Below are 23,416 nucleotides of genomic sequence, written 5' to 3'. Positions count from 1 at the left end.
TAACAATCCCCTTCAAATAAGCAACATTTCTACCCCCACAGTGATGCTGAGATGTTCTCTGGAGGGAACTAATTTCATGGTCCAGTCTGAGAGAAGTTCAAACCAATCCCCACCTCCAAGATAAAAATCTGGGCCTGCAGAAGGGAAGGGAGCTCTCCCGGCCCCCCGCAACAGAGGGAAGAAGGCCTGCCCGATAGAGTTTTCCAGCTTGCCCTCCTTCCCCAGCTGAAGTAGTTGCTCCACTCCCCTCTTCCACTCCTCCCTCTTTGCCTCTCCTCTGCTTGAGTTCACATATTCCACCCTTTCCTCTTGCATCCTCCATGCATCTGCTTGACCTGAATGCTGCATTTGGTCAATGCTATATGGAGATTGAGTAGTAATATAGTGTAATTTCACGCTGTTATGTTCATAATCATCATGGTGGCAAATACCAATAAATTACCTACCGTCACATAATCCACTGTCTAATGATACTTGTGGTGGCAGATGTTTATTCTAGTTTCTGTTTCAACTTCAGAATGTGCAGAACACAACCTTCCCTTTTCCTCCCACACTAAAATGCAATTTGTCTGCAGAGATCCAGCGACAGAGTTTGGTGAAATTATTGGATAGATTTCCATCACAAAAAACATTTGATGCTGCAATTGCTTTATAAATTCTTTATCGGGTAATTGTTAAGTGAACACAAATGAAATTATAACACAAACTTTTACATCCAAACACAATTGTATATTGTTTATACATTTAATAAAAAATTATTGAGCTTTTAAACATTTTCAGTAAGACTGTGAGAATTGCTCCAAAGCAACCACAAATCAGATGCTAGGTATGCTCACTGAGAGATATAAACATTAAATGTTATTTTATTATTGAAGTATTATTTACTCCTGATAATTCTGTCATTTTGTGCTAAACATTAGAATTGACCAATAATTTAAACCAAGCACTGTAAATAACACAATAAACTGTGAACAGCTTTAAGTAATCTGATTAACCAAGAAGATTTATGGGAATCACTATAAACATCCAAAGATAAATGAACCAGAACATAAGAACATAAGAATATAACATAAGAACATAAGAACATAAGAATTAGGAACAGGAGTAGGCCATCTAGCTCCTGGAGCCTGCTCCGCCATTCAACAAGATCATGGCTGATCTGGCTGTGGACTCAGCTCCACTTACCTGCCCGCTCCCCGTAACCCTTAATTCCTTTATTGGTTAAAAATCTATCTATCTGTGACTTGAATACATTCAATGAGCTAGCCTCAACTGCTTCCTTGGGCAGAGAATTCCACAGATTCACAACCCTCTGGGAGAAGAAATTCCTTCTCAACTCGGTTTTAAATTGGCTCCCCCGTATTTTGAGGCTGTGCCCCCTAGTTCTAGTCTCCCCGACCAGTGGAAACAACTTCTCTGCCTCTATCTTGTCTATCCCTTTCATTATTTTAAATGTTTCTATAAGATCACCCCTCATCCTTCTGAACTCCAACGAGTAAAGACGCAGCATACTCAATCTATCATCATAAGGTAACCCTCTCATCTCCGGAATCAACCTAGTGAATCATCTCTGTACCCCCTCCAAAGCTAGTATATCCTTCCTTAAGTAAGGTGACCAAAACTGCACGCAGTACTCCAGGTGCGGCCTCACCAATACCCTATACAGTTGCAGAAGGACCTCCCTGCTTTTGTACTCCATCCCTCTCGCAATGAATGCCAACATTCCATTCGCCTTCCTGATTACCTGCTGCACCTGCAAACTAACTTTTTGGGATTCATGCACAAGGACCCCCAGGTCCCTCTGCACTGCAGCATGTTGTAATTTCTCCCCATTCAAATAATATTCTCTTTTACTGTTTTTTTCCCCAAGGTGGATGACCTCACACTTTCCGACATTGTATTCCATCTGCCACACCTTCGCCCATTCGCTTAACCTATCTAAATCTCTTTGCAGCCTCTCTGTGTCCTCTACACAACCCACTTTCCCACTAATCTTTGTGTCATCTGCAAATTTTGTTACACTACACTCTGTCCCCTCTTCCAGGTCATCTATGTATATTGTAAACAGTTGTGGTCCCAGCACCAATCCCTGTGGCACAGAGAAAACTACAGAGAAAACAATGCAATATATTTAATGATATATATTATACATACACACACACACAAACAGGATAGCAAACAGAGCAACTGATTACATTAAATGTGTATTTTCCTTGTGAACTTTGTGAAAAATATATATTTTTAAACTTGGAAAACTTTCAATGCATTTCCAGGCACTGGGGATCGCTGACGTCACAGCGTCTAAACCATAGACATCCCACTCGGAACTGTGTTAGTGGCTGAGTTTGGAGATGCTTTCACATGACTCTGCCACTTTATCTAGATCGTTACAAACTTGTTTTGAATCCCTGGGAATGTGATGATTCCGAAGAATATTATCTTCGAGCCTGTTCTCTGGTGGAATGAGTTAAAAAGTAGGAATAACATTCTCGTTTTGCCTGGTAATCCCCTGGATCTTATCTGCTCGGGAACTGTTGAATCCTGCGCGTCTGGTAAGTCGTTGCAATGGAGTACACTATCATGATTTCAGATTGATGCAGTTTCAAGTGAGGACTTGTTATGTTTGCTAATTTCAGGCATATTCATTTTATTTCGTACTAGCATTGAAAAAAATATATCGTTGATAATAGAACTCACCTTGATATAAAATTGCTTTTGGTTGGGCACAGTTTCACAAAAGTAAACGCAAAAGATTTCAAAAGAAACTCGAATCCGTAGAATAAGCAACAAGCTTTTCAAATCACAGATTAAGTCGTTTTGAAAACAATCCAATGAGTGCAATACAGAGAAATGCACACTGCAGAAGTCCCGTTAAAGGTAACCTTTGGCAATGTTTCCTTACTGAAATGGTGCGATTACTCAGGTTTACAGCCTCGAGTTCTGCAGCAATGAGGATCGTCATCTCATCCCCTAAAAATCCTTTCAGTGGGAACGTTGTAAAAGAGCGCCCCCGTATGTTTAAGAAACAGAAGGTACAGAACAGGATTCAAAATTACGCTTTACCAGCAGCCTCTTGGAGGCAATGCCCGAATATCCATGCTGATGAATATTTAATTAAGACACAGCTGAAAAAAAGGCAATTTTTTACCATTTACTATTTTCACAATGCGCATTTATTTGCGAGCTTGGTAGAGTTTGGAATAGCCTATTTGAGAGGAACATTGGAACTTCTATTTTTTTTAATTAAACAATTCTTTGATGTCAGCAAGAAAGTAATTTTAGAAAAGTATTCCAGTAAAATTTGCAATGTGCAGACTTTTCACAGCAAGCTGAGTCGGTGCGTCAGTAGGCTTGGCTCGTAAATGTAATGTTCCTTTTTTAAAACACCACAATAAAGATTGACTAATCTGATCTTTTTATCTGGGGCCAGGATGTAAATCAGTGTGGCGATGATTAATACTTTATTGTCCTGCTGATGATAATTGTTCGAGCTGCAGGTCTTTTGGTAGTTCAGGTGAGACTCTTCATTCAGTTCAATTTGATTTCGGCTCTCCGATGTCTATATACTGTATATTTGTTTGCATGTATTTTCTTATGGTAAGTGCTTTCAATAACGTTTTGACTGGAAGTGTGTGTGAGTGGGAGTAATGGCATTTTAACCAGGAAAAGAATCTGTTTGATTTAAAATATAATCTGATTACAATGACTATTCAAATAATCTGCATAATGCCTTTGGATCCATTTAAACTGCCCCATGCCATTCTTTGTGGAATCTTGGAGTTCTTTATTTCAAAGTCAGGTATTCATGATTAGATTGTTTGAAAAGGAAAGTGGTGACACATATACTTCATCCTCGGGGTGTTTGCTGGCTGCAGTCAGAGTAAATCAAACTGTTGTCTCGCTCACTCATAACATTAGATAAAGCAAACATAGTACCAGCAAGACGAACTTCCCCCGGGCACATTAATTTTAACTTTTAGATCTAAATGGACTTTTGGAGGTTTGGTTATTAGTAAGTACTGCTGCATTGTGCAATGTGTGAGTAATGTAAGTTGTTACTATCGGTCTTGTTTGCTTATTTTTGGGAAGGGGCAGGTCTCTTTTAATTTGCACGGTGTTAGATGAAGTGTATTGTAAGATCAGTGAAAATGTATTTATTGGAATGTAGGCAATAATAAAACAGAATGTAATGGCATGTTGTTTTGCTGACTTTCGTGTTATAATAATGATATTTCTGGGTTTAAAATAAAATCCTTTTGTAAATGTCATTGCCATGGCACAGTTGCCGTTCATTGTTTTTGCATTGGAAAATAATTAGGCGAATCAGGTCGTTGCCACTCCATCATTTCAAGTGTCTAGACGGAGCCTTCACATCCCACATTGTATGTAGAACTCATAATGCTGCAAACTTTGCAAATGGTGGTTGGTTCACGCTTGCGGTTAACAAACCAGTCTATGCTGCACATCTCTTTCGATGTGATTTCAGTACAATTTAGTTCTCATTCAATGTTGCATTCGAGGTTGAAGTGGGCTGTTGGATTGGGGGAGGGGAAATTGTTACGATCGGTTGGAACTTTGTTCATTTGCAGAACAGTTTGTATTATATGTAAGGCGATTTGAAATACGGTAACATATTTAATAAAAACTTGGGTTCGTTTGAAGTTATTTCTGGGGCAAATGATGGTAGAGACTTAAGAGCTTCTTTTCATTTCACTCTTGGCGCAATGGTACAGTATTGTTCCCGGGACACAGGAAGTTACGGAAAGATTTTTAGGTTAGGAATAAAATAGGAGAAAAAAAACTGCCTGAAAAGATTTGATAAACTTCTAGAATGTTGGAAAACTTACCAAAGAACATTACAGCTTAAAACACGAATATGTTTCTTTCTCCCTTTTACAATCGATTTAGCTTCCACAAAGTTTTACTTTTAATCGAAAGGTACAGTCGATGATAGATTGAATTCATTAATAATTGCAAGCCTGAACATGGCGGGGGGTGAATTAGGAAGTGCAGCAGGGGATGAGGTGGCAGCGTGTGTGGAGCAGCAGACGGTGCCGGGCGGGAGCCACTGCATGCCAAGGGAAGCTAGTGCCGGGTACGGCGCATGCTGACGGCGAGGAGAGAGTGAGTGAATGAGAGAGAGAGAGAGAGAGAGGGGCAGCATGGTGCGCTGGGCTCGGACAAAGCCGCTGGCTCCGTCTCGCTGCTGTCCGAGTTAATGCCGCCCGCAGTTTGCGCGGGGAGAGCAGTCTCTCCTGTGCCAAGTTTGACTTGTGTTGCGGGAGCCGGCAGCCCGGGGGAAGGGGCTTTGTGCGAGGGACAGCTCGGCGGCTTGGCTTTGTACTTTGGCAGCGCCCAGCACACGCTTCACTGCAACAACTGTGAGTTTGCCGACTTTTCTCCCCCATATAGATACTCTAGATATATATATATGTTTCTTTGCGTTCTATAATGTTTCTTTTGCCTTGTGCGGCACTCCTTTCGAAAGTTAGTTTGCAGCAGTTTGCTGTAGAGTGGGTGTTTGGCATTGGGACAATCTGGGAGACCCGGCGGGCGGCAGGGGGTACGTGAGAGCAATGGGAATCAGGCAGCTCCCGCAATCTGCCCCGCATCCACACCCACACCCCCCCCCCCCAAACTTTGCAAATTTCATGTTGCATTTAAAAAAAAATCTCTCAATTTCAAATGGAGTCTGTTTAAACATTGCAGGCAATCAGCAGGTTGGCAGAAGAACTCGATCGGTATCGAGGCTGACTTTATTTTACAAAAGACTTTTCGCAACAGGGACACGCAGTCTCCCAAAAGAGTGCCTTCCTTTTCAGGTTCTCTGATCCGCTTCATTTTATTTATCTCTCAGCAGGTTGAGGGAATTCGATCCTGCAGATAGTGCGGATTATCATCTATCTCTGAACAGCAGGCAATATTTTGTTGATCTGCCCCGAGCAATGCTTTATTTCTGGTTGTGGGAGAGCAGATTTGTTATATTATAGATAGCATCAAGGTTGAAATCAGAGCGGCTCTGGGAAGCTCGGCGCCTTCTGACCGACTGGGACTTGTAGGTTTAATTTTAAACATTACTTCTCGGTAATCTAACTTGGCACGTTGAAATACAAGTTAGCCTTGATCGTTTATGAAGCCACTTTGCCTCTGATTTAGTTTACGGAGTGCAGACACACGTGGTTTAAAAAAAAAACCCAGTTTCTACATTATAGGTTTAATTACTTTTTTTAAAAAATCGAAGCCTTTCTAACATTGCGGTTGTCCAAAACTCACTCTAGTGTTCTGCGCTCAAGACATCAGCAGCTGCTGGGCTAGCTTGAAATCCTCCCATTTCAAATGGTTGGTAGTTGACACAGTGCGGAGCTTGAGTGCAATTTGCAACGGGTCGCCACCTGAGAAACTCCATTACTTACAATTGTTGAATCGATCACTGATCAGGTGTGGCGATGAGTGTCTAACCTTGTTTCCCGTTTTGTTAGCCTGGGTTACCTATAATAGGATCTTCGGAAATGCTAATGTTTTTGATAGTAATTTGGAGGAAAAAAAAGACTGCTTTGGTTAGCATCGTTGGGGGATGGGGTGGGGAACATCTACAGATGGCCATTTTTATTTTCTGCAGGTTATCATTTTCTTTTCATAATACTTCAAGTATGTTGTATTGGAAATCTGCTCAGATAGGGATTAATTTGTTTTGATAATTTATATTGAATTGAGTTGACACTTGGCAAGTAAATTGTTGGAAAAGAATACTGCTGCAGTTTAAGAATTAATTCTTCAGCCAATGTTAAGATTTTTAATGAACTATTTTATATACAAACCACACATGCTGGTAAATATGTAATGTGACTCTCCATGTTCTGTCTGAAGTAAATTTAAATATTTGATCAATTTATTTCAGATTTATAATTATTGTTCATTAATTCTCTCAAAAGCAATTTAGTCAATATTTGGATTGCTTACATTCTTGATTGTAAGCTTTCCGGATCTTTTGACTTATTTTCCAGTTCTGTTTTGCCATTATCTTTCTTGTGTGCTGCAATTTTGAAATCTCAGCAATTAATTTTATCTGCTCGGTATGATGTACTGTTTTGTTCCTGGACAGGATGCTTTATTGTCAAGGGCTGGTTTGGGAGTCAGCAGCTTTGTTAAATGGCTATTCAGGTCTAGTAGAATGATTAATTGGGGGGGGCTGATGTAATGGGCTAAACTTGCTTAGGACCAATAGGGGTTTTGGTCTCTGGATAAAGCATCAGGTTTACACTACACCAGCAAAACCCAGGAATAAGAATATTGTATGTCACGATAACAGTATTATGTTAAATCTGGGAATAGAAAAGTACAGTTTAAATCTGTATATATTTGAGTTTCCTTTATAAATTGTGAACCTTTTGATCTCGGGATCAAAATTATAATTATCACCCAGTAAAATAACTCAATTTTAAAAGATGGAGGAGTGATCATATTCAGTTGCTTTAAGAACTTTATTACTTTGTTTACAAAGTACTGCGAAAGTTTAAAATGATCATAAGGAAAAACAACATTTTTGGTTATTATCTGGTTCTGCGTGGTAGAGCATCATTGGTATTCTCCTGCGTTACTGGTGGAAGTTGAACCTTGGCAGAAACATAACTCTGTATAAAGGAGCAGATTGCGTCCTAGAAGAGAATTTCAATTCTTGCTAGTCCATCAGTGTTAAAATTGAATGTGGAGCGTTGGCTTCACAGAAATGGATGTTGCTAAATCATAGAAATAAACTCCACAACCCTAGAGATCTCTTGCTACATAATAACAAGAACTTGTTTTGTTTGTTACAGTTCCCTGACTGGCATTTGCCTCACAGGCAATTTAACGTGTCCTTTTTCACCTTTTTGGCCAGACTGCATGTGTTAATGACATTTTGTGGCAAAAGGATTTAAAAAATAAAGTTGAAGTTATTAACTAGCCGGTGGGTTACATGTCGAAGATTTCTAAGGCATGTCTGGGCATGTCCTCTTAACGTTACTGTTCCATTTACAAATTGAACATTATGAACTTTTGCTGCAAACTTGTACATTTTGTGAGGTATGAAGCTTTGTTCAAAAGAAGAAGAATTAGACACGGAGTCAGTGGGCCCGATTCACAATTCAACTTATTTTCCAATGATTACAATTAATCTCTGGAAAACTGGAAAAAGTTTGCAGCAAAGTTCATACTGGCTTTCAACACTGGGAAATTGGGCACACTGACTTCTGTGGGCATAGTTTCAGAATAAGAGGTCGCCCACTTAAAACAGAGATGAGGAGGAATTTCTTTTCTGAGGGTTGTGAATCTTTGGAATTCTCTACCCCAGAGAGCTGTTGAGGCTGGGTCATTGAATATATTTAAGGTAGAGATAGACAGATTTTTGAGCGATAGGTGGAGTCGAGGGTTATGGGGCGGGCAAGGAAGTGGAATTGAGGCCAAGATTGAATGGCGGAGCAGGCTCGAGGGGCCAAATGGCCTACTCCTGCACCTATTTCTTATGTTCTTATGTTCTATGCTTGATTCTCTGATTCACACTCTTGAGTGAGTGAGATACTGAAGTGGAAGACCTGCTTCATGACATTTACCCTACGTAACACACACACAGCATCACAATAAATAACAATATAATGGGACTGTAATTACAAGCAGCTGTTTCAAGAAATGTATTCCTTTTGTTCACAAAGCAATAATGGGCAAAATAATTATTAAGAAAAACAAAAGTGATTATGTTTACTTCTTAAATTACTCTCTCTGCTGCAGTTCATCCTCTGACTCTTTCTCCATTATCTTATGGGTCCCCAAGACTCCATCCTCTCTCCCACTGTTCCTTCCTTCTATCAATTACCTCTTATCATCATCATCCTGCCCAAAACATTTGCTGATGATTCCCGTTTACATTGTCAACTTCTTTCAGATCACACTCTGTGCTCACAACCTCCCAGTTCTTGTGATTCAATGAATACGTTATATCAGGATCTACTTCATGTCCTTAAATGAGGCAGTGAAATTCATGTTTGTTTCAATTTGTCAAATAACAACTTCTTCATAGTACTCACACTATTAATTAAAGTTACCCACCATCTCTAAGCATTGATGGGTTCACCATGTTTTTCCTCGTCTATCATATTGTTGGCTTCACTATCTCTTCCGACTTGAAGTCTCTGATTGCTGCCTCCAAGAAGCTCAATTTTCTTTTTCTTTTCCCCCTGCCAACTCTTAACCCTTGATAAAGTGCAAGCCTGTCAAAGATTTGCATCTGCTGTCATGTCTGGGAGGCTTTCATAGAACCTCAACCACACTTATGGACAAGATACAAGAAAAAAACTGACTGAAGTGATTTCCCCTATTTCCTATAATTTCTAGTCTCTCTCCATTGCAAACTTCCATCTCTTTCTTTATCTCATGAATACTGCTGTGGCTGTTTTCTTCTGATCTTTCCTTTCTTGTTTAATATCAGCTACAAATACGCTATCCTTCACACTCTTACAACAGTGACACACTCCAAAAGAACTTAATTGGCTGTAAAACGCTTTGAGATGTCCGGTAGTAGTGAAAGGTGCTATATAAATGCAAATCTTTTCCTTTTGTAGATCCCAACTCTGTTGGAATCAAGGCTCATGGCATAATTTAATCCACGTGACTCTATCCTGAGCTCTCAAAAAGTGAAACTCCTTACCTCCCTCAGTTTTTCCTTCCTTCTACAATCATCAGACTTTGTCCTGCACTGTGGGCCATTGCTCTTGGCTTGGTTTCTCAAAAAGAAAAAGCTAAGTAATGATCCAGTTGAAGAAAGTGTCTGTAGTGGGTTTATAGAGATGTACTAAGTACATAGTGCTATTTTTGTAAAAGGAAAATGCATATTATATTTTAAACCTCTTCAGTTAAAGAATTCAGGGTAAATTTATTTTAAGAATGTGCTAAAATAGAAATTGATTCCATGTCTTTGCATGAAAACCATGTGTGTTGCAACCAACTGACCATTCCTTAACTGTAGTGAAAAGTACTGCTGGAGTAAATTAGCTTCTGGCCAACCAGCTAACATGCATAAAAATAGTGTGCTTGGTCCTGCCATGCACAGGAATGTGCAGCAAATGTCAGCAAAATTAGGGCTTGTAATAAATACATTGTGGTTTAGAGGATATTGAATGGCTGGCACAGGGTTCCAAGGCAGCATTGCAACCAAAAGGCTTAGATGGCTCCATTAGCTTTAAGAATGAAGCTACATTAGTTTGTTCAGTAGGAGAGCACTTTGTTTTGTTGATTATGTGTAATGCTGTGATGGTTATCTGGTGAATTTTACATTTTATAGATTTGGAAAGATATTCAAGATTGTGGCAGCTTTTGATGTTGCTGGTTAGTGTCAATGGGTATAAGACCTCACAGGAGAACAGGCTGTGACATATGACTTAACAGGGATATTATGGATTGTGACACATTTAAAAAAAAAAAGACAAGGTCCTGTTATGAAGGAATATTTCTTACAGCCATATCACATTGAAAGTTCAGTGTTGAGTACAACGATTTCAAACTCGGCCACTTAATTGCATGAACATTTTAGTTGAAGCTTATGTTTATCACATGGTTGTTATGTGTTAACATATGTTTTAATGATCTGCACGAATTAAAATTATTTGCCCAAAGCAAAATATGTTGGAACACTCATAATCTCTGTGCAAAAAAAAAGGATTTATCATGTCTTTGGGAGAGCTTTGGAGTGAGAGTTCACATCTTTAGAAAATTGACTCCCACGATTAAATAGTCTGCCAGCAGTTACTGTCTCGGCTTCTATGTAAAGGATAGTTACATAGATGAAGTACCAGAGGGCTGCTAATGCAGAATAGAATAGCAAGAATAGACACCTTCAGGAAAGATAGGGAGTAAACTTGTAGATTTCGATTGAAATTCCCATCTTGTCTGAAATTTACTTGGGTTTTATAATCGACCACTTGGTGGGAGTGACGGAAAACTGACTTCTCACTACTCTGAATGTATTTTTATATTTCGCCAGTGCCACCAGCTTCCTCAGTATGGGTGCTGTGCAGATGGCTGCAAGCCAAACGTAAAACTGGAAGGATTCACTAAGGGGTTAGGTGAGGGCAAATGTAGCAATCTAAAGAGAAAAGTCAAGGCAGTAGAGTAGTGCAGCGATTTGGGTAAAGATGAGCAGAGTGACAGGAAGGGACAGAGAGTTTAACGTTAATAGTGCATTAGCAGATAAGGTGGAGGCAGAGAATAATGGTTAAAAAGTTAAAATTAAAGGCTTTTTATCTGAATGCATGACGCATTCATAACAAGATAGACAAATTAGTGGTACAAGTAGAGATAAATGGCTTTGATCTAATAGCCACTACAATGACATGGTTGCAAGATGACTAAGATTGGGAGCTAAATATTTCAGGGTCCTTGACATTTCAAAAAGGCAGGCAGAATGGAAAAGGCCGGGGGGGTAGCCCTGATAAAGGATGACATAAGGACAGTAATGAGAAATCATCTTGGCTCAGAAAATCAGGAAGTAGAATTAGTATGGGTGGAGGTAAGAAATAACAAGGGTTAGAAAACAGTGGTGGGAGCAGTTTATAGGCCCCCCTGAAAGTAGATATATTATTAATCAACAACTTATAGCTTGTAACAAAGGTAATACAATAATTGTGGGGAGTTTAATCTTCATATAGACTGGGCAAATCAAATTGGCAAAGGTAGTCTGGAGGATGAATGCAGTTGAGACAGAGTTTCCGAGAGAACAGGCTATTTTAGCTTTTATATTGTGTAATGAGACAGGGTTAATCAATAATCGCATAGTTATGGGGAATTGTGATTATAATATGATAGAATTTCACCTTGAATTTGAGAGTGAAATATTGTCCGAAATTAGAGTCTTTAAACTTAAAGCCAATTACATAGGTATGAGGGGCGAGTTGGCTAAGGTGGATTGGAAAATTAGATTAAAAGGTATGAGAGTAGATATACAGTCTCAAACATTTAAAGAAATATTCCATAATTCTCAATGAATATACATTCCATTGAGAAATTAAAACTCCACAGGAAAAGTGATCCATCTGTGGCAAACTAAAGAAGTTAAGGATAGCATTAGATTTTTAAAAGAGGTTTATAATATTGCCAAGAATAGACTTAGGATTGGGAGAGCTTCAGAAACCAAAGGATGACCAAAAATGTGATTTAAAAGGGTGAAAATAGAATGAGAGAGTAAACTAGCAAGAAATATAAAAACAGATTGTAAGAGCGTCTACAAGTACGTAAAAAGGAAGAGAGTAGCAAAAGTAAGCATCGGTCCCTTAGAGGCTCAGACAGGAGAAATTGTAATGTGAAATAAGAAAATGCAGAAACTTTAAACAAATATTTTGTATCTGTCTTCACAGTAAAAGACACAAAACGCATACCAAAAATGGTGGGAAACCAAGGGGCCAATGAGAGTGAGGAACTTAAAGTAATTAATATTAATAGAGAAAAAGTACTTGAGAAACAAATAGAACTAAAAGCCGACAAATCCCATGGACCTGATGGCCTAGGGTTCTAAAAGAGGTAGCTGCAGAGATAGTGGATGTATTGGTTGTGATCTTTCAAAATTCCCTAGACTGTGAAATGGTCCCAACGGATTGGAAGTTGCAAATGTAACCCCACTATTCAAGAAAGGAGGGAGAGAGCAAGCAGGCCAGTTAGCCTGACATCAATCGTCAGGAAAATGCTGGAATCCATTATTAAGGAAGTGGTACAGGGCACTTAGAAAATCATAAAATGATTAGGCAGAGTTAACTTGGTATTATGAAAGGGAAATCGTGTTTAACAAATTTATGAATGTTTTTGAGGATGTAACTAGCAGGGCAAATGAAGAGAAACCAGTGGATGTAATATATTTGGAGTTCCAAAAGGCATTGGTCGAGGCACCACAGAAAAGGTGCAGGGCCTGGGACTGGGAGCATGTGGTCCGGACTGAGTGACAGTTGCACCAACCAATGGGCAATCAGGGCCCTCCCGGCCTCGCACCCAATCAGGGCGGGGATCGATGGTGTGAATTAAAAAAGTTTGATTGATGCTGGGTCTGCTCCAATGAGGAGATGGCAGTGGATGCGGCGGGGCCAATGGGCGGGGTGGCGGGGGCATTGCTGCAGAGCCGAGAGGAGCGCGTGGCGGAAGCAGCGGGTGAGAGAGGGAAAGAAGAGGAGGGAGGGGAGTGGGAGAGAGGGTGTGTGAGGGGGGAGGGTGGGGAGAGAGAGGGGGGAAGAGAGGGAGGGGGGAAGAGAGAGAGAGAGAGAGAGAGGGAGGGGGCAGGAGGCGTACGCGTGAGTGGGGGAAGGAGATGGAGAGTGGGGGGAGGGAGGGAGGACGGACATCAGCTTTGATTCTATAGACGAAGATGATGATAACAGTCTAAGTAAGTACTGTTGCAATGAAGATACTAATTTGACTGCAAATGTATTGCGGGTCTCTGCTAGTCTATATTAATAACCGAGATGAAGGGACTGAGTGTAATGTATCCAACTTTGCTGATGATGCACCTAGCTTTGTGAGGAGGATACAGAGCCTATAAATGGATATAGACAGGTTAAGTGAGTGGGCAATACAGGTATCAGAAGAAGTATAATGTGGGGAAATGTGAGGTTATTCACCTTTGGTAGGAAGAATAGAAAAACAGAACATTTTTTAAATGGTGAGAAACGATTAAATGTTCAGAGAGATTTAGGTGTCCTTGAACAAGAAACACAAGTTAGCATGCTTGTGCAGCAAGCAATTAGGAATGCAGATAGCATGTTGGCCTTTATTGCAAGTGGGTTGGAATACAAGAGGAATGAAGTCTTGCCACAATTGTACAGGGCTTTGGCGAGACCACACCTGGAGTACTGTGAGGAAAGATATACAGGTGCAGCGTGGAAGTTCCAGAATCCGGACTCCGGACCAATTGGTGGTAGGGTTGTCCGGAATCTGGACCCACTGACCCTGCCAATCTCGGGACCCCACCGCTGTCCGACCTCTGGCCTCGCCGCCTGCCCGCCCGAACACCTCCTCTTAGGCGGAGCCCGCCCGAACACCTCTTATGCGGGGCTTATTGGCCCAAACAGCTGCTCGGCTGGACCCCCCCCCCCCCCCCCTCTCGTTCTGAAATCCGGAAATACCTGAACCTGACTTCAGATAGACGATCGAAAGCCCGGAATCTGGAATGGCCTCGGTCCTGAGGGTTCTGGATTCTCGATGCTGCACCTGTACTTGCTTTAGAGCTGGTGCAATAAAGGTTCACTAGATTGATTCCTGACATGAGAGCCTTGTCCTTTGAAGAGAGATTGAGTAGATTCGGCCTATTCTTGCTCGAGTTTAGAAGGATGAGAGGTGATCTCATTGAAACATTCAAGATTCTGAGGGGGATTGACAGGGTAGATTCTGATAGGTTATTTCCCCTGGCTGGAGAGTCTAGAACTAGGGGGCACAGTCTCAGGATGAGGGGTCGGCCATTTAAGACCGAGATGAGAGGAGACCTCTTCACGCAGTGGGCTGTGAATCTTTGGAATCCACGATCCTAAAGGGCTGTGGATGCTGAGTCGTTAAGTATATTCAAGGCTGAGATAGATTTTTGGACTCTAGGGGAATTGAGGGATATGGAGATCGAACGGAAAAGTGAAGTTGAGGTCAAAGATCAGCCATGATATTGCATGGTGGAGCAGGCCCGAGGGGCCGTCTGGCCTACTCTGCTCCTAATTCTTATGTTAACAGGTCTTCCTGGCAGACAGTCTTTGCATGTCCCAGCGGTTTTACTGCATTTGGCTTGCAATGGGCTGCGCAAGGCCTTCACTTGGCGGATCTAGCAACACTAACAAGGAGGGACTCTTGCATAATATCAAAAGGTGACTCGAGAGCAGAAGAAAAGCCATGGTTGTGAAAATGCTATTCAATTTATCATGTGTGTGTGCACTGCCCACGATTTTCCCACCACTAAAATTTTAAGTCGGAAAATCATGGGTCACACGTGCCCAAATATCGGATGCGTGCTGCTGTCAGTTAAAGCACTCAACTAACTACGTAAAATCACCCCTTGCACTTAGAAGATGGGATGAATGGAAAATTATGCCAGAACTTTGTACTTTAATTATTGTATTTCATATTTTATAGAAATAGTTTGTGCATGAAAGTATTTTTATTCATTTATTTTTTCTAGTTTGTTATGGATGTCATTCTTTTTTGTTGATCCAGAGTAAGAACATGTTTGTGCTGCTTAAAAATGTTCCAGTAGAAAAGTTAAGATTCCACTTTTATTTTCTCAGGTCATTTGGTGATTACTCAAGTGTCATCATGGTGAGATCGACTGGACTACTGTTTTCTGTACTGCTTTTGCAGCTTTTAAACAGCTGTGAAGGAAACAGGAAGAAAGAACAAGCATCATCAATACAGTTCACACAACATCTTTATAATGCTTATATTTATGAGAATTCTGCAGCCAAGACCTATTTAGAAAGTCATCTAAAAATGGGCATTTACATTGCAAATCCGTCGTCGGAGTTTCGGTATAAAATTATTTCTGGAGATCATGAAAACCTGTTTAAAGCTGAGGACTACATTCTTGGGGACTTCTGTTTCTTACGTATTAGGACCAAGGGAGGGAATACTGCAGTCTTAAACAGAGAAGTGAGAGACTACTATCTGCTCAATGTTAAGGCAGTTGAGAAAAAAACTAATGCTGAAGCACGGACAAAGGTTAAAGTCCATGTTTTAGACACAAATGACTTGAGGCCTTTGTTTTCACCAACGTCATACAGTGTATCTTTGGCAGAAAACACAGCTCTGAGAACCAGTGTAGCCAGAGTTCGAGCCACTGATGCTGATATTGGCACCAATGGAGAGTTTTATTACAGTTTTAAGGACAGGACAGATACGTTTGCCATTCATCCCACCAATGGCATAGTTACCCTAACAGGTAGGTTGGACTACTCTGAGACAAAGCAATATGATCTGGAAATCCTTGCGGCTGATCGTGGCAAGAAATTATATGGCAGTAGTGGAATTAGCAGCATGGCAAAGCTTACTGTTCATGTGGAACAGGGAAATGAAAATGCACCAGTCATCACAGCAGTTACCCTTGCCCCATCAGACATGGACAAGGATCCAACTTATGCAATTATAACTGTGGAAGATGAGGATCCAGGAGTCAATGGAGAAATAGCTTCCTTAAATATTGTGGCAGGTGATCCCCTGCATCAGTTCAAAGCCATGAGGTCAAGCCCTGGTAGCAAAGAATATCGAATTAAAGCTGTTGATCAGGTTGATTGGGAAAGCCAGTCTTCTGGATATAATCTCACACTTCAAGCTAAGGACAAAGGAAGCCCTCCTCAGTTTTCCTCTGTGAAAGTTATCCATGTTACCTCCCCACAATCAAGATCTTTGCCATGTAGATTTGAGAAAGCTGTATATGAAGCCAGACTGAATGAGTTTGCACCCCCCAATTCTCCAGTTGTGATGGTTACAGCTAGTCCTATGTATCCACAGATCAAGTTTGCTTTCAGATATCATGCTGATAAGTTTCATATTAACCCTGACACTGGTCTGATCACTACTAATGGCTTTATAAAAGCACAGGAATCTTCTCGCTACGAACTCGAAGTTATAATTGTTGACAGACAGGCATCAACAAAGATAATTGTTTATGTGATAGATATGAATGATAATGCTCCTGAATTCAAACAGTCATCATATAAGGCAAGTGTCAATGAAAATGTGCCAGTTGGTACCAGTGTTCTGACTGTGAGTGCCACCGATGTTGATAGCGGCGAGAATGGATATGTAACCTACAGCATTGCCAACTTAAACCCACCACCTTTCGTGATAGACTATTTCAGTGGAGACATTAGTATCTCGGAGGAACTGGATTATGAATTGATGCCAAGAATTTATAATTTGCGAGTTCGTGCATCTGACTGGGGCTCGCCTTATCGTCGTGAAGTTGAATCACTTGTAACTATTTTCTTAAGCAATCTAAATGACAACAAGCCATTGTTTGAGAAGGTGAACTGTATAGGTACAATACCAAGGGATTTAAATGTTGGTGAGCAGATCGCTACCGTATCTGCTATTGATGCAGATGAGCTACAACTGGTAAGATACCAGATAGTATCGGGGAATGAATTGGATCTGTTTGACTTAAATCCCAACTCTGGTGTTCTTTTGTTGAAGCGGGCTCTAACTGATGGATCTGGTATCAAAGGATCTTTTCATAGTCTACAAATTACAGCTACAGACGGGGAGAACTTTGCTACTGCAATGTACATCAACATCACTGTAGCAAGCAGTCGTAAACAAGTTAATCTGCACTGTACAGAGACTGGAGTGGCTAAACATTTGGCAGAAAAGCTTCTCCAGGCAAATAAGATCCACAATCATGGAGATGCTGAAGACCTGTTTTCTGATAATCATTCAATTAACCGCCATGCACCACAGTTTGATAGTTCTTTTCCAGGTGTAATTGAAGTTAAAGAAGACAAGCCAGTAGGAACACATTTATTGCTCATAAATGCTACGGATTTTGACACTGGCTTCAGTGGGAAATTGACCCATGTAATTTCAGGAGGTGACAGTGACAGCAGATTTATTGTTGATCTGGAGACGGGATGGCTAAAGATATTCACTCCACTTGACAGGGAAAAAAACGATCATTACACACTTAATATAACTGTGTATGATCTTGGGATACCTCAGAAGTCTGCTTGGCGTCTATTAGATGTGAACATACTGGATGCAAATGATAACAGCCCAGAATTTCTACAGGATATGTATTCAGAAGAAGTGAGTGAAAACAAAGAAATTGGTAGTGAAATTATTCAACTTGAAGCAACAGACCGAGATCTGGGTGCCAATGGAGAAGTCAGATACTCTATTCTGACAGACACACACATGTTTGCGATTGATACTGTAACTGGGATTGTGAAGGTTACAGGGTTGCTGGACCGAGAAAAAGACCCCATTTACTTGTTGAAGATTGAAGCTAGAGATCAAGCTAAACAGGAGCCACAACGGTTTTCAACAGTATTGTTGAAAGTAACTTTGGAAGATGTAAATGACAATCCACCTGAGTTTATTCCTCAAAACTACCATATAAAAATTCGAGAAGACCTTCCAATAGGAGCAGTTACAATGTGGCTGGAGGCCTACGACCCTGATGTTGGGCACAGCAGTCAGGTACGCTATAGTCTGATAGACAATGGAGAAGGATATTTTGACGTGGACAAACTAAGTGGAGCTCTTCGTATTGTGCAAAGGCTAGACTTTGAGAAGAAGCAGTTATATAATCTGACTGCTCGAGCGAAGGATAAAGGACGGCCAATTTCTTTATCTTCAACGTGCTACATTCAAGTGGAAGTGGTGGACGTAAATGAGAATTTATATGCTCCTGTCTTTCCTTTTTTTGTGGCTAATGGATCTGTCAGAGAAGATGTTCCTATTGGTACACCAGTAATGACTATAACAGCTTATGATAATGACAGAGGCAGAGATGGGGAAGTTAGATATTCCATAAGAGATGGATCTGGACTTGGAATCTTCACAATTAACGAAGAAAAAGGTAGGCTGATTTAAAACTTACTAAACCTTGAAAATTACAATGGTTTTTCTCTGCCTTAATGCTCCCACCTCCTCTTAATCCATTTCCTTCCACTGCTCCTTATTTGTAACAGCATTTGTCTTTCAGCTGTTACTTAAGATTCCAACTTCTAAGTAGCTCAGATATGTGAAGAGTTTGAGTTTAGGAGTAGGGAAAGAAGGAATTGGTTGAAGACCGATGCAAAATTTTGACTTTGTTTCTAATATGTAAATTGTGTTTATGGTGAAATTGATTGTGTTAATAGTCTTTTCTTATGGTTTTATTTATTTGTGCATGCCTGTGGTAGTCTATCTGATGTGTACTTCACCAATAAATGTGCAAACTTCAGGGTTGTTAAATGTAAGAATAGCCTGTTACTTCATTGAAAGGACATCAGTATCTCTCTATCTTTCTTTGCCATAGTCTTTTACTCAATCTAATTGTGTGTGCCTCTGTCTGTGAGGAAATCATCTTCAAATGATCACTGAAATAATATACTTTTTTACGGCTGCTGTTGTGTTATAAATAAAGGACGTGTAAAATTGGAGCATAAGGTTGGGATCCAACATTGCTGGACCTAATTTGCAGCCCTTCTGGCGCCCTCCCATCAGTCTTACTGCGCAGGTGCACTCTATGGAAAGGATTAGTACAGTAAAATAAATAAAACAGAACTATTAATGAAGAGACAGTTCTGCTGACATTTCAGTACAAACTTAAAAAAAAATCACTGCCAAATAATAAGGCCTTTAGGTTTAAGACAATAGTTATTATTAGCATGATGTTAAATGATTTTTGATACAAAATGATGTATGTTTTAGGCTTTTCCTTTGTGTGGAAACAAATTGTTGCACCACAAGTTGACTGATATGATAAAAAAAAGTTTATGACTGAAAAGATGTTTGGGAAACAGTGTAATGGCATGCATAGTCATTCTTTAAAGATTGAGAAGTAATTATTGAAAAAAAATTGCGAATTGTGGGAAATTCAATTTCTGCTGGAATTTTGTTGATTTTTGCACAGAATTTTGACAACCTGACTTCCATATATAGGATTAAAATAGAAAGTACAATATGGTAACAAACTGTTCAGCCCAACCAGTTCGTGTTGGTGTTTGTTCTCCACATGAACAGTAGCCCTAGTTCCCTGTTCTCTTTCCTTCCTACAACTTAGCTAATGTATTCTTCAAATGTTGACATTGTTCAATCATTAACTCTGGTTGTGCATTCCACAGCCTCACATCCCTCTGTGTAAATACATTTCTCCTGCTCTCTGTCCTAAATCTCTTGCATTCCCAGTAATAAAAACTGAAAATGCTTAAAACCAACAGCATTTGAAAGGGACAAGACAAATTAATGTTTTGGGTAGGAACCCTTTATCAAAACTGAAGGAAGGAGATGGGTAGTGAAGGGTTTGTTTTCTGTTTTCAAATGCTGGTGGACCTGTTATATATGATCATTTTCTGTTTTTATTTCAGATTTTTAGTTTTAGCAGCTTTTTTCTCTGCGATTTACATGAGTTCCTGTTTGTATGGTTGGTGGCTGTACTTATTGTGATTCCTAACAGAATTTAACCCCAATGATTGTTGAAAAGTTTGAAATTTTTAAAGAGCTTCAGAGCTAACTGGAGTAAACATAATTGATTTAAATATTGGACTCCATTGACAGTAACATTAAATTGCCAATTAAAAAAATTTAGTCTTATTTAGAACAGGAATTTGCTTTTGTTTTATGGAGTTAAATTAACCTGACCGTTGGTGCAGTATTGATTCTGAAAGCTTTTGAGACATGTGCTAAATTTATACAGGTACAAACTAAATTTTTTATTAACCATGGCAGTTAAGGTACATTGTCATAATTAGCTTCGGGAAATGGACTCTTTATTACAGTTTAATGAACTGTTGCTGGGCTCATTGCATGATCCTAGGCTCCCATTGGGAAGCTGCACTTGCAGAAAGCATTGGGGTTGGAGATGTTGGCCCATCTCTGACCTGCACGTACTTGGAGCACAGCTTTTCCATCACCCCTCTCGCTCCCATGTGAAGTGTGGTGATGCAGAATTCGCCTTATGAAGTACTGTGGTTGATGAAGGTCAACATTTGATTCCCCTATGGCTCAGTTAGTAGTGTGGAGCTGAGCCATACAAACCAAGGAGGCATCGGGTATGATGCCCAGTCTGTGATTAATTAACTGATATTGGCAAGGCTGGAATGTTGACTTCAATATAACTGGACTGGAGAGACAAAAGTCTCTAGGGAGGTTTTTGCTTCCGATGCATGTCCAGTAACTCTTGATGGGAAATATGCATCTGTGGATCTCAGTATAGAACAAGTTAAATAGATTTCAAAGGCAAGGATAGACCACAATTATTACACCGTATTTTAACTGGCTTAGAGAGTGGTCAATTTCAACATTTGGATAGGTTTTAGATATTAAAATGGAGGATTGCATCTAATCACATTATGCTGTTGTTGGTGAAACTATGTGAGAACTTGCCTAAAAAACAACAGAAACTGTGATCCCAATATTTATGGGAAGAGGATGGGTGAGGCCGAAAGTGGCCAAAGAATTGGGCAATGCTGGGGATGTGGACGCCTTGCCAATCTTAACAGCAGGACTGCCGTAACATTTTTTGCTCCGTATCCTGCCCAGCAAATGGCCAAATGGACAGCCTGGCTGGTTGCTGGGAATGAACACCAGCGGCAGCAGATCGCAGATGGGGGACCCTTGGGGATGGTACCCAGAGATTGGGAGGTCTGAGAGTCCTGGGATCGGGAAATCTGGGGGGGGGGAGGGGGAGGGGAGGAAGAGGAAAGGAGAAAGGGGAAAGAGGTTGGCAATCGGAGCTGCAGGAAGGCTTAAATGCTTCCGTGTGGGGCTGGGGGAGCACTCTTGGCCCGTCCACAAGGATTGTAGAAAGAGGCACTTGCCTTGTGGAGCCGGCAGTTCCCACCTCCCTTTCACTGCCAAGTTCTCCGAATCCTGGGAAACCCATGCAGCAACAGCACTGGAAGCCCGATTTAAATACGTTAATTAAGCGCCCACCTCTCCACAACACCCCGATATCTGCCCCAGTAAAAATGGCGGGGGATGCGTGCGAGGCTGGCTGGCTGGCGTCACTTGGCACGTACATAATTTTTTATGGGCTCTCACGATTTGTGCAGTTGGCAGGGAGTGGGTGTAGGCAGACGCAACCCCACAAACTGGTCAAACCAGAAACATTGACGGTGAAGTGCTGCGATGTATTTCTGTAAGGCATGGCACTACAGAAATTAAAGTCTATTTTTGAACATTTCTATTCTCCCACATACACAACACACAATTCCCAGTGATCTGAAGTTAGTTTATTTTCCTGTAGGACAGGCTGAACCACAATTGTCTGGATCTCTTCCGTGCTGTGCAGTCAGCTGTCCATAGATATTTGGACAGCAGCATTCTGGAACAAATGGTCAGAAATAGAAGCAAGGTGATACTGTGTTTTTTTTTTGGAGCCGTGGTGGGGGGGTTATTGGCTGTGCTGTTAAGGACAAAATAATGGGCTGGATTTTGATTAAAAATACCGCCACCACCGGTTTACTGCCTAAAAAAAAATGCTATGATTATTCAATTAAGAACGACGGAAAATTGAGAAAAAAATGGAAATAAAATCTGCTCGGCAGGAAACATCACCGTTGCTCGTGGATTCTTGGCGGAACATGCGATCCTCATCAAAATTAACCCGAGGTTGCGAGTTGGGCCCAGGGAGGGGGGGAAAACACAATATTTTTCAAAAAAGCAAAAAATAAAAAAATCACAGAACATTCACAGAAACCTTTTCCAGTGATTCGCTGCAAAAGAATTAAAAAACAACTTTAACTAACTTTGTTTTGCAGGGTTTTATACCTGCCGCCGATCGAAGGGCTGCTCCGGCTGGTTTATCCTCGCCGTTTTTTTTCCCACCAACTACGGATCACCGCGACCGTCAAACTCGGGCGGAAGCGGTTTTTCCGGTGTTTCACGCCGGCGGTCGGCTCCCCAATGGTATTTCGAAACCACCGGCGGAACATCTTTGATGAAATTCCCACCGGGTGGTTTTCCGCCGAAAACTAGGAATACCGCCGAAAAACGCGGCGGAAAGGCTGATGAAATTCCAGCCCGATGAAATCCTAGTTAAAAATATGATTATATATGGATATTTGCAGTCTGAAAATTTGTGTAAGTTGAAAGATGTAACCTCTGGCATTGTTCCAGCCAAAGTATGTGGGGTTCAGGGGAGGCCTTATCATTTTAATGTTATGGGGGGCTCACTGAGTTACACATCTTGGGCATCCAACAGAGATGGAAGGTCACAAATTGCATCGAAGGATGCCCAATTTAGGCAGAGTGCTGATTCTCTCCTCCTTTTGAAAATGTTTGCAATTTACTCATTGGCTGCTTGAGAGAGCCAAAACATAATAAATATATTTTAACAATCTTTTGGAGATGGCGGGGCGGGGCGGTGGGGCATGATCTGGCTATTACACAGACCTGGACCTGGGAGTCCCCTTTCCTGGAAATTCCCTCTCTTATGCTAGCGACCTTGTTTGGTGTGGGCAGAGTGTGCCGGAAGGGCCATGAATTTTCAGCCCCATGATCTGGAAGCCAAGCTGGCAGGGTAGGGATGCAACAGTAAGTAAAGTGAAATGGGGAAGGGCTGTAAGAGAGGAAAAAGAGAAAAGCAGAAAAGTGCAAAGGGATGGAGTATAAAAGCAGGGAAGTCTTGCTACAACTATATAAGGTATTGGTGAGGCCACACCTGGAATACTGCGTGCAGTTTTGGTTTCCATATTTACGAAAGGATATACTTGCGTTGGAGGCAGTTCAG

General features: G+C 40.9%; 1 protein-coding gene across 8 annotated transcripts in view; it reads left to right on the top strand.

Moving 5' to 3' along the window:
* The first annotated feature begins 2,373 nt into the window (after positions 1 to 2,373).
* fat1a (FAT atypical cadherin 1a) overlaps positions 2,374 to 23,416 on the top strand; it is a 227,293-nt gene continuing 206,250 nt past the window's right edge. For 6 of the 8 annotated variants that reach the window (XM_070869585.1, XM_070869574.1, XM_070869545.1 and 3 more), the window contains exons 1-2: positions 4,875 to 4,938; positions 15,273 to 18,559. In XM_070869585.1, the coding sequence (XP_070725686.1) occupies positions 4,877 to 4,938; positions 15,273 to 18,559 (3,349 nt within the window). In that variant the 5' untranslated portion in view covers positions 4,875 to 4,876. Of the gene's footprint in view, positions 2,553 to 4,874; positions 4,939 to 5,309; positions 5,382 to 15,272; positions 18,560 to 23,416 lie in introns of those variants that run through there. The other 2 variants (XM_070869564.1, XM_070869555.1) reach the window with 2 other exon arrangements.

Source organism: Pristiophorus japonicus, chromosome 2, assembly GCF_044704955.1.
Source record: "Pristiophorus japonicus isolate sPriJap1 chromosome 2, sPriJap1.hap1, whole genome shotgun sequence".
NCBI lineage: Eukaryota > Metazoa > Chordata > Chondrichthyes > Pristiophoridae > Pristiophorus > Pristiophorus japonicus.
Note: the sequence above shows the minus strand (reverse complement) of the source record. Positions and strands in the feature narration are given on the sequence as shown.